This window comes from Peromyscus eremicus, chromosome 23, assembly GCF_949786415.1.
Source record: "Peromyscus eremicus chromosome 23, PerEre_H2_v1, whole genome shotgun sequence".
In the NCBI taxonomy this organism is placed as follows: Eukaryota; Metazoa; Chordata; class Mammalia; order Rodentia; family Cricetidae; genus Peromyscus; species Peromyscus eremicus.
Window position 1 is genome coordinate 12,643,550 of NC_081438.1, and position 12,355 is coordinate 12,655,904.

At 42.4% G+C, this 12,355-nt stretch overlaps 1 protein-coding gene across 6 annotated transcripts in view; it reads right to left on the reverse strand.

The window, feature by feature from the left end:
• Window positions 1-12,355, reverse strand: part of Ift81 (intraflagellar transport 81) — a 155,747-nt gene that overhangs the window by 16,157 nt on the left and 127,235 nt on the right. For all 6 annotated transcript variants that reach the window (XM_059249699.1, XM_059249698.1, XM_059249700.1 and 3 more), the window contains 3 exons: window positions 7,347-7,496; window positions 3,453-3,581; window positions 1,634-1,723 (listed from right to left, as the gene is read on the reverse strand). In XM_059249699.1, coding sequence (XP_059105682.1) covers window positions 1,634-1,723; window positions 3,453-3,581; window positions 7,347-7,496 — 369 coding nt within the window. The remainder of the gene's footprint in view (window positions 1-1,633; window positions 1,724-3,452; window positions 3,582-7,346; window positions 7,497-12,355) is intronic.

Below are 12,355 nucleotides of genomic sequence, written 5' to 3' on the forward strand. Positions count from 1 at the left end.
CTCAGTAAAAAGTATTTCAAGAAAACTAAATTATCAGCTTGTATACTTTAAACTGATATATTAGCAATTACATGTAATTATTTCATTTAATTACGCAGCTATACAATTACCTCTAAGAGAATAAACTTTTCAAGACGCTGTTCTAGTTACAGATGATTTTTTATTTTTATTTTATTTTTTTGGTTTTTCAAGTTAATTTTTATTTTAATTAATTAATTAATTAATTATTTTGGTGTTTTGAGACGATGTTTCTCTGTGTAGTTTGGAAGCCTGTCCTGGAACTCACTCTGTAGATCAGGCTGGCCTCAAACTCACAGAGATCTACCTGGCTCTGCCTCCCGAGTGCTGGGGTTAAAGGCGTGCGCCACCAGCTACCCATAGTTACAGATTATAAAAATTTAGATAAATTGTAGTTGTAAATCTTGAATTGATGATACATTTGATTTTAAATAGTGGTAATATTCAATTTTAGAATGCATTCTAAGTGTAATAGTTAATTGTAGAATTCCCTAAATACTTAGGGTAGCCCATTAAAGTTAGAAGTTTATGGCCGGGCGGTGGTGGCACACGCCTTTAATCCCAGCACTCGGGAGGCAGAGCCAGGCGGATCTCTGTGAGTTCGAGGCCAGCCTGGACTACCAAGTGAGTCCCAGGAAAGGCGCAAAGCTACACAGAGAAACCCTGTCTCGAAAAAACAAAACAAAACAAAACAAAACAAAAAAAAAAGAAGTTTACAATATTTTAAAATGCTCTTGGTCTTTAAACATATGATAGTGTCACCAGGCATAACGTGATGGCTACACAAATACTACGTAATAGAAGAGAAAGACCATGTCTAAAAAAAATAAAAAACGAAGAAGACAATTTCCAGGCTAGAGTCAGACCCCTACTTTTGTCTCCCATTTGTCTATCTGATAAGCTACTAAACCTATCTCAGACTGCATGGCGTTCTCTGTAAGACGGAAAGTCTGTCTAACTGACTCCAAAGTCTCTGTGATTTTCCACTCCGGGGCTGACGCTGACAGATGGTGTTCATGTAGAGCTGGCTTTCTAGTTCCATCCTCAGGCACAGGCAAAATGGCTCACACTCAAACATACAATTACTACAGAGAATGATGAGGGAGTAATTGCTAATGCCAAATGGCAGAGGCCGCCGGATCCCGCTGTGGAGGGCACTTCTCTTCTGACAGTCCATCTTTAAAGCAGTGGCTAGACTCAGCATCCAAGTAAGGGCACCTGGACTTACCCTGCTGTACTCTGCCTCCCCACGCCTGCCAGGACAGTAAGCCTGCCATCGATGGCTGACTTTAGTGATGCCCTGCCTTTACCTGGCCACAGAGAATCGGGCTTAATTCTTACAGCTCTCAAATGCAAATGATTTAAAAGAAAATTTTCACCTGGCTGCAGTTTGTATTTCCATTTGAATTCCTCCTCCTCCCCAACCCTCATTAATTTAAGACAAAGTAAGTAGCATCAATTCAGTAAAACCTTTGTGGGCCACGTAATCACTGGCTTATGTCACAGCAACACAGGAACAATAATTTCCTTTCCATTTTCTCCCAATAAAATACTTTGAGGCCCCCTAGTCCATCTGAGCAAGACAGAGCTAACCACACCTCGGAGTCAAACTTACCTGGCATTTCTCCCGCAACTGTCTTAGCTCTTTTATAACGGGGGCCAGAGCTGACTTCTTTTCTGACACCAGGGAATTCAGTTTTTTCACCTGTCATTTAAAACAAAAAACATGACATCTACAAAAATGAAAAAAAAAATGCTGCATACATAAAAATACTATTGCAGTTAAATAAAGACTTAAAGAAAATAAAACCTGTCAATTACCTCAGTGCGAGCAACAGGAAAGGGATTTAGTAAATGTTAACTTCCTTTTTCTTTCTTTTTTGTTTGTGTGTTTGTTTTCTTTTTGCAGGGTGGTGTGGTATGGTGGGGGGGCTGGGGGTGGGAGGCAGGAGACAGGGTGTCATTTATATAGCTCTGGCTGTCCTAGAACTCATTATGTAGACCAGGCTGGCCTCGAACTCAGAGAGATCCTCTTGCCTCTGCCTCCCAAGTGCTGGAACTAAAGGCATGTGCTACTACACCTGGCTAGTAGATGTTAACTTCTTTTTTTTTTTTTTTTTTTTTTAAAGATTTATTTATTTATTTATTAAGTATACAGTATTCTGCCTGCATGTATCCCTGCAGGCCAGAAGAGGGCACCAGATCTCATTACAGGTGGTTGTGAGCCACCATGTGGTTGCTGGGAATTGAACTCAGGACCTCCAGAAGAGTAGTCAATGCTCTTAACCACTGAGCCATCTCTCCAGCCCAGATGTTAACTTCTTAGCAAGGTGAAATGCCACTTACTGGTTCCAAATGTCAATGATTATGATTGCAAAGCATGATGAGGAAATGTTTATAATCTAACACTGACTGCATAAAGAAACTACGAAGTTACCTATATGCCACTATAGTGATACAGTCTGTTAAGACACATGCACCCCAGGAGGTCATGTAAAATACACACAAATATGCGTGGGTGAGTTCCAATATACTTAATCCGAATTAAGAGCAGGGGTCCTGAAGGCCTCCTCTATACTAAATACTAATCTTTTCTTAGGAACTAGATTTGGGCAAAACCAGAAAGTTCTAGGATAATACCCAAGGTAGTCTCTGAGTTTGGGGCAGCAACCATTTACCAATAGTGAAAGATGTCAAAATTATGCCTGATGAAAATGTCCCAGTGCATTTGGAGGACAGCAGCCCTGAATCTGGAACATCATGGGCATACACAAAGATGAAGTAATTCTAGTACTTATTTTTACCATAAATACTTCTTTAATGCTATATTAAGATACAAGGTATTCACTGTTTTAAGGTGAACAATCATATTGCAATGGAAAAATTCAAGAGATTGATTTTTAAAAAAATAGATGAAAGAATGTAGGAAGAGAGTGAAGTCTTGAATTAATGTGTGTTGTTGACATGAGCCAAGGACCGACGCCGGAGTCCCAAGGGAGGGACAAACCTTCCTCTGGTCTAAGTGCGGAAGTTGACAGTGTGTGCAGTACCTGTCCGCCACCAAAGCTTTCTCCCTGCAGCTGTTTACAGTCTGAAGACTGCTGCCCTACAGGGACTGCCCCTGTTAGCTCTACCCGCCCCCTGGTTCAGCGGTCCATAGTAAACAGCTAAGCATGGTGTGGGGGCTGCAGCCTCCCTCTCCACAAGCTCAGACCACCTGCCCCCCTTTTCTGCACACGTGCCCGTGTGTCTGTCTTCACTCCCTCACTGCCCAGTTAGCTCAACCCCTGGAGCCATGTAAGCATGTGGCAGAAGAGTATAAAGTAAACACTGTATAAAGACTAATATTTAAATGTTTAACTGAAGATTAGATATAAAAACCTGCCTTCTAACCATATAAGTCAATAAAATATACAAGACAGAGGTGTCATTACCATTTCCGACATGTCGTCCAGGGTTCGGCCTTTCATCTCATCAACCTCACTCTTGAGGGCCGACACCCTTTCTAGCTCTTCTTGGGTGTAACTGTACCCAGATACACCCTTCTTCTCTTCAATAGTTCGCTGGAAGAAATGAAAGGCCATGAGTGTTGACATCTTTTTCCCATGAGAAGCACTTTCTATTTCTGTTGAAAAGTTGCGAATGATAAATTTGCAGAGAGACAATCTGCACTCACCTCACTCATTACTTCATCCAGGAACACATCTTTATTCACTCTAAACCTACATTCACAGTTGCCACGCTCTCTTCAGAAGCACAGGAAGTATATCTAATTTCAGACTCTCAAATAATGCTATATTCTCAGTGTGGAACCTGAACCACATGGTGTACTCAGTAAGCATTCGGTGAACGCATGCATTCCTAAGTGACAAGTTGTATTCATTCACTCACCTGGCACTTCTGATACCCTAGCTTCTGGTTCTAGGCACCAGTGGAGAGCAGTCACAAAAAAGGAGTGGGGCTCTTCCCTCAAAAAGCTTATTTCTCGTGGAAATAAGTACACAATACAAAGATAAGCAAGTAGACCATATTCAAGGCGACAATAGACTTGGAAACTTAAATCAGAAGGTTGTTAGAGAACGTGTAGGACATCTGAGTAAAGCTGTGAGGAAGTGTGGAAGTGGGACCCCAGCTACGGAGTAGCAATGTTAGTTCAGAAGAAAACATGTGAGGGTAACATCCTGGAAGACGAGAGGAAAAATGTGTTGCATATGCGCGTGTATGTGAGGCTGCATATGTGTGGAGACCAGAGGTTGACCCCTGGTGTCCACCATAGTTTTGTGAGACAGTGTTTCTCGCTGAACCTGGAGCTCAGCAATTTGGCTAGACTGGCTTGCCAGGGAGCCCCAGTGATGGTCTTGTCTCTGCCTCCCTGATGCCAGGATCACAGGCTTGGACTGGTGCACTTGACTTTTACTTGGGTTCTCAAGCTTACAGGGCAAGCACTTTACTGACTGGGTCATCTCCCTAGTGCCTGCAGAAAAGCGTTCCAGGGAAGACGGGATGCTTAGCTACGTTAAATGCTGCTAAAAGGTTGAGAAAGAAAAGGACTCACAATCGAAGGTACTTGTGATCTAATGAGAAGTTTCTGTGGCATGGTAAGTTTTAAAACCTTACTGGAAGGTAGGGCAGTGGTGGCGCACGACTTTAATCCCAGCAGAGCCAGGCAGAGCCAGGCGGATCTCTGTGAGTTCGAGGCCAGCCTGGTCTACAGAGTGAGATCCAGGACAGGCACCAAAACCACACAGAGAAACCCTGTCTTGAAAAAACAAAACAAAACAAAACAAAACAAAACCTTATTGGAAGCCAGGCATGGTGGCACATGACTGTAGTTCCAGAACTCAGAAGACTGAGGCAGGAGGATCAGGAATTCAAGGCCAGCTCTGACTACATAGTGAGTTTTAGGGCAGCCTAGTCTACACAGAAGACCCCATCTCAAAGAAGAATAAAAAATACCATTGGAGAATATTCCAAACAGGTGGTGGTGGCACACGCCTTTAATCTCAGCACTTGGGAGGCAGAGCCAGGAGGATCTCTGTGAGTTCAAGGCCAGCCTGGTCTACAGTGTGAGATCCAGGACAGGCACCAAAACTACACAGAGAAACCCTGTCTCAAAAAACAAAAAACAAAAATAAATAAATAAATTCATTCCAAAGGGTTGGATTTCTGGGCTGCCAACAGGACTAGACATAAAAGAGAAGAAGGAATCACAGAGAATGAGCTTACAATTCTGTACATAGTTTCGTCTATAGGCAAAATCAAACCCCTAAGCTGTGTACAACCAAGGAAGATACTCAGAAACCAGTATGATTGCTTAAGAGATGGACACAGATTTCAACATTTTCACCATACAAGCAAGACAGAGGGAGCAACTCAAGACTTATCAACATATAGGGGTGCTGGGAAGTGCCCCGTCTTCCAGCTAATGCCTCAGAAGGGCTGCATCTCAGACGTACAGGTATAACAACCTCACAGTCAGATCTAGGCCCAACAGAAACAACCAATTCCAAGGAATAAAGTCCCTGATAGAGGCATAAGGACTATATTCTTATGAATAATGAAAACTAGAAAAATATCAGCTCTAATGATATCCCTCAACTGGATTAAAGTGATCTGAAAGGAAAAAAAAATTAAATCCTGCCAGGCGGTGATGACATATGCCTTTAATCCCAGCACTCGGGAGGCAGAGGCAGGTGCGTTTCTGTGACTCTGAGGCCAGTCTGGTCTATGAAGTGAGTTCGAAGACAGCCAGAGCTGTTACACAGAGAAATAAAAAACAAAAACAAAGACAAAAAAAACCAACTCCTTTGGAAGGAAAATTACAGCCAGGGCCATGAAAATATAAACACGTGGAGCCTGACAGCCAATAAAAATTACAGATAAATAAAGAAAGATAGCAAACCAGGCCTGGAAAGATGGCTCAGCAGTTAAAAGCACTTGCTGCTCTTATAGAGGACCCAGGTTTGGTTCCCAGCACTCACATGGCAGCTCACAACCATTTGTAACTCTAGTTCCAGGGGATTGGATTACCTCTTCTGAGGTAATACATATATACAGGCTAAAGACTTATACACATAAAAAATACAATAAATCTAAAAAAATAAAAGAAGGTAGCAAAACACAAACAATCAACAATCCAAAGTGACTCACTATGAGAAACTGTAATAGGGAATGAAAAAAAAAAAGAAAAGAAAAGGTGAAACACATAATCAATAAGAAAAAAAAGGGGGGGCTGATGAGATGGCTCAGGGGTGAGGGCACCTGCTGCAAAGCCTGGCGAGTCTGATCCCTGGGACCCACGTGGTGGGAGGAGAAAACAGACTCCTAGAGGTTGTCCTCTGACCTCTACACATGCCGTGACACATGCACACATATGAACAAACACCACAGACAGACCAATGTAATATCAATAAAAATGGCCATGGGGAATGGTGACGAAGTCTACCATAGGTGTAAGTGGAGTCAAGTAAAGGGAAGAGAAACACTGATGACCGGGACATACACCATGGAATTAGACGTCCAGAGCACAAGAGGAACCTGAAACATCCCCAGATGTTTGATTGTCAGTCAAGGCCACGAGAATCAAGTGGAAATTAGGAAACAATCTCAACAATAATGCAGCTATTACTGTCAGTCTTGAAGTTAGTGCTGCTAGAATCCATGTTTGGTTCATGGTAAATTTTCAGTCCTAAATTCTCGCAGACTATGCAAATCATCACAAAGCGGACAAGTTCATCTTGTCAACGATGTGTGAAATGCTCTTGACCTCTGCTAGCACTGCTCGGTCACAGCAGCATCCTGATGAAATTGCTTCCCCATGGGGACAGAGGAGGGAAAGTGTCACACAAGAGAACTGCAAGGAGCTGGCATTCAGAGGAGCTCAACAGCAAAGCTTCAACTCTCACCTGCCAACCACAGCCCAAACATAAGGGCAAGGCTGCAGGCAAACTTCCCCACGGCGCCTTCCCTAGGGATTTCTTTCCAAAGCTCCTTGGAAGTGCATGTGTAGGCCATGACAAATAATGTTTTACAGTCACTCTTTTGGAATGATAATTTTACTCATATTAACTAGCTAACCAAAAGAAAAACCAACTTGGGCTTCCAACGTCTATTAATAACCCCAAAGTTAGCACACATATTTTTAAAAGGCAGTGCTTACTGCTGCATTAAAAAATAAATGAATCAGCTTATATGACATCTCTGTAATTAGTCAAAGAAAATTAATAATTATATGATTTTCCAGTAAAAACAATGACCTCAGCATAAAGTTACAAGCCGTAAAGCTCTTGACATTTGTATTTTTAGCAGCCAAGATAAAGCGGTATTACCAGTTGATGCTGAATGGTTTCCTGACGTTGCTTAAGAAGTTCTTCTGTCCTTTGCAGGAGACCAAATTCAGCCTTAAATTCAGCTATTATCTGATGCTTCTTTTTGAAAACTGTACTCTTGCTTCGAAGTTTACTGACGTATCTCTTGAACTGCAAAAAAAAAAGTACCCAGGCATTATAAATAAACACATTTTATTAGAAAGCCTCTCCTCTCTACTTAGCAGCCCATGCATCACAAATACACAATAACCTAGTTTTCTTAGAAAACTCATAAAGATGAATTGCTGAATATTTATGCATTTAATGTGTGTGTTTGTGTGTACCACATGCAGGCAGGAGACAGAACAGTCAGGAGAGGGTAACAGACTCCTCGGAACTGCAGTGACTGTTGGTGTGAGCCGCCACATTGGTGCTGTGAACTGACCCTGGCTCGTCTTTGTTTCTCCAGACAATGTCTCTCGCTGCAGCCCTGGCTGTCCTAGAACTTGTTATGTAGACCAGGCTAGCCAGGCATGTGCCACCATGCCCAGCTATGAACCTGGTTCCTCTCTAAGATCAACAAGTGCTCTTAATCACTGAGTCATCTCTCCAGCATCAAGACTAACTGCTTAATTAAACTACGTGTGTGTGTGTGTGTGTGTGTGTATCTTCATTTTTGAACTTAAATATTCTGAATCCTTATATAGAAGCTTTTCACTTAAAACTTTACAAATAAGTTGGGCAGTGGTGGTGCACACCTTTAATCCCAGCACTCGGGAGACAGAGCCAAGCGGATCTCTGTGAGTTCAAGGACAGCCTGGTCTACAGAGCGAGATCCAGGACAGCCAAGCTATGCAGAGAAACCCTATCTTGAAAAACAAAAACAAAAACAAAAACAAAAAAACAAACAACCCCAACTTTACAAATAAGGAAAAAACAAACAAACAAAAAACAAATCAATAAAACAGAAATTCAACTCTCTAACAGTACGAAGGCCTAAAGAAGGAAGAGGTCATGAATAGCTCTGGCCTGGTCTCATCATGGCGTTTCATGAATGACTGTGTTCTGCTAGAAGTTTACTCGATTTGCTGGGCTCAATACAGAAAACCAGGGTCAGCAACAGTGACTACTGTCACCTGAGGAATGGACTGTGGCCATTTCCTTAGGAAGCATCTCTGACACAGGATAGGGACTCATCCTAAAATTTACGAAGTTAAGAATACTGCATGAGAAACTACTGAAAAGGAACACTTCTAACACCCACTCCTCTGATAGACCATTTCTTCCTTTCTAAGTGTGTATTCTTTCTACCATAAGCAGCATTTTATTAAATATATAATGACGAAAGATTCTATCTTAAGAACCCCGTCTGCTATAAACCACTTCCATATAACAGCAAGCTCCTGCATTACCCAACATGAGATAGTTCATTAGCAACTACAGAGAAAGCACAGTGCTTCTTTTTATTTTGTTTTGTTCCTGGTTTTTTGAGACAGAGTTTGTCTGTCTAGCCCTAGCTGTCCTGGAACTCACTCTGTAGACCAGGCTGGCCTTGAACTCACAGTGATCTGCCTGGCTCTGCCTCCTGAGTGCTGGGACTGAAGGTGTGTGCTGTGCCACCATGCACCACTTAAATACTCGCTTTTTAAAAACTTTATGTGTATGGCTGTGTCACCTGCATGGATGTCTGTGTACCGTGTGTGCCTGCTGCTGGTGAAGGCCAGAGAGGGCGTTGGATCACCTGGAACTAGAGTTATAGATGGTTGTGATCACCATGGGAATTGAACTCATGTCCTCTGTAAGAACAGCTAGTGCTCTTAACCACTGAGCCATCTCTCCAGCCCCATAATATTTTTATTTTATACTCATTAATGTTGAAAATGTTGCTTCACATAAACACACAGGACAAAAATGTATGTTTAAGGCCATCTCAGAATTATTGAAAAATTTCTTTCAATCCTAGGCTAAGGTTAATTTACCTATATTTTTCAATGAAATTCAAGACTGTAACTCATTCAGCCATTTATAAGACCAAACACTGGAATCCAATCCAATCCAAAGATAAACTAATTTGATACTTATACACTGGGGAATGATGGTGGGAAAATACGCAGTCTTTGTTTTCTATAATCAGACACTATGTTTCTATAACAGCAGAAACTTTTGTATGGACAGTAAAAACATTACCACTCTTAATAGGCCAATGGTGTCGAATGTGAGCCATGGTGTGATGTGTGTGCAGTGCAGTGTGTACGTTTATGTTGCAAACGGGGCTGCAGAGAGGTCCTACAACACAATGAGGGTCAGCACTGCCCAAAACATTGCAGATGCATTATGTCTGGACATATTTGATTTTGAATTCATTTCGGTTATTACATGTCATTTTGCTGCTGTCAATTTTTTTGTGACCCCCAAGCTCTGCTACATCACCCCATGAACTTAGCATCCACAGTTTCAGAAAATGAGATGTAGATGATGGAAGTTCAGAATACTCTTCCTTCTTTTTCTTCACGGATTTTTGAGATAGGGTCTCCCTATGCAGTCCAGGCTAGACTGAACCTGAACATGACACTCGGCCTTGGCATTCTGAGTGCTGGTGTTACAGGCACGTGACACCACACTGGGGTTAATTATGTACTGGGGAGTGGGGAGACTGACTGTCTCAGTGTCTCTTGTAGCCAGGCTGGCCTCAAATTCACAAGGCAGCCAAGGCTGGCCTTGAACTGACACTCTTGCCTCCACTTCCCAGGCTAGGATCACAAGCATGCCTGGCTCTCCAAGCTTTTCTCTAGAATGAGTTAGTCTTGCTACTCCGGAATCCAGCCCCCACACAGTGAATTGTCAATGGACGGGTTATAAAAGCGGCTTGAAAAATCTGAGCCATAGCAAAGTACCTAGTCTAATAACTTGCTAATTTTCCTTTTAAAGCATAAATGTGGAAGCCTGATATAACCGACTTAGAATCCCTAGAGTAACTAACTATACATTCTATTAAAAGTGTCCTGGGCAAAGCGCCCGAAATGAAATCAGCCCTGCTCATCTGCTCTCCTGTGTAACATCTAGGCCAACTTCCCTTCTCTATCTTGCTGTGCTCCACAACTATTTTTAAAAGCTAAAAGCTAGAAGTGCTTTGGAGGAAGAACAGTTCCACATATTACTCACCGTACTATACGAGAACTGGTTATTATTTGGCATTCATTGTACATTCTACCCAGGGGAAGGGTACAGCCAGGGTCACATGAGTCATAGTTCCACACAAAGAAGCAATAGGTGGCCATTTAGCATCTAAGCATTCTACTGCTCCTGGCTAATTAAGGAGAAAGAAACACATCACCGCCAATGTTTTCAGTCCACTGTACATTCCTTCTAATTACCACTTGGGCTTTAGGTTATTTCTGGGCTTTTAAATATCATACAAAACAATACAAACACATTGATTCTTCAAACACTTTATTTTTTTGAAACAAGGATCTTGCTATGGGACACAGGTTGGCCTGCAATTCCAGATCTTCCTGCCTTCTGAGTGCTGGGATTACAGCCTTGTGTCGCCATGCTAGCCTTAAATACACACTTCACAATTTCTGTAGGGTATTTTTCCAGAAATGGTCAAAAGGAACATGCATTTCTGATATTCTGCCAAAGCGCTCTGCAGAAGGCTATTTATAATACTTTTACAGTTGATCTGAAAAGTGAAGCAAGCATCCTCTTCACCCTACAAGTCTTCACTGGGAAGCTCGGCTTTTCATCATTTCTTGAGCACCTGCAGGGATCTTCCGGAACAGCCTGCTTGTCTCTGCTTCACTTTGTCACTGGCCTGTTGTGTCACTGCCTTGTGCATCTGGAACAGGGATTCTCAAATTTTCTGCTCTCAAATACCCTTTATGTAATCTTTTGTATTTTGCCCAGGCTGGTCTTGAACTCATCTTCCTCTTGACTCTTTCTTCCGAGAACTAAGATTACAGAAGTGCACCATCATGCCCAGCCACCCTCTTAAAATGATCAAAGATCTCAAGATTTTATATAGCTCTTATGTGGTGATATATTGTGTCCCCCAATGTATTGCGCACCCTAATAATGATTATCTGAGGATCAGAGGAAAAAGCCAGCCACTATAATACACATAGAGGTCAGGCAATGGTAGCATATGTCTTTAATCCTAGCATTTGGGAGGCAGAGATCCATCCAGATCTCTGTGAGTTCAAGGCTACATTGGGAACAGAGCCAGGCGTGGTGGCACACACTTTGAATTCCAACACTAGTTAACCATAAAGATCTGGAGGTCTGTACAGACAGACAGGAAGTGACAGAGCTGGGTAGGAAGAGGAAGTGATGTAGCTGGGTGGAGAAAAGAAGTGAGATAGCGAGCAAAAAGGCATATAGGTGTGAGTATACAGGAAGTAGGTCTCTTTGGAGACTGAGGAGTTGGTGAGGTAAGGTTGGCTGTGGCTTGTCCTATTCCTCGGATCTCTCAGTTTTAACCCCAATATCTGGCTCTGGGTTTTTATTAATAAGACCATTTAGCAATTCGTCTTACAATCTTATCTATCGACAGTTACCGTACTAGAAATGAAAATCAGCAGTGTGGTATACCACACATTCTAAAACAAAGAAAAAGCAAGCACATACTCTGTTAGCTCCCCCAGCAATGGTGTGCTCACATAGGAAGCATCTCTAAGCTCTGCCATGTACTCGTGAGAAGGTCAGGGTAAGAACAACCCTCCCTTTCCTGGTTCCGAGGAACGACAGTGGTCCCTGGAGGGATGGCCAGTGACGATGACTCAGCAGCGAAGTGGCATGGCCAGAGGGTCCAGAGACCAAAGGGAAACAGTAGACTGGGGAACTGTGTAGAGTTGGAGCAGTAGGAGGTGCTTGGAGTACTTATGTAAGTGAGATCAGTAGGCTGAATTCCAAGGATGGAGAATGATGGGTAGAATTGAGGAGCTAAAAAATTCTTTTTTAAAATTTTATTGGTGCCAGGTAGTGGTAGCACATGCCTTTAATACCAGCACTTAGGAGGCAGAGGCAGGCAG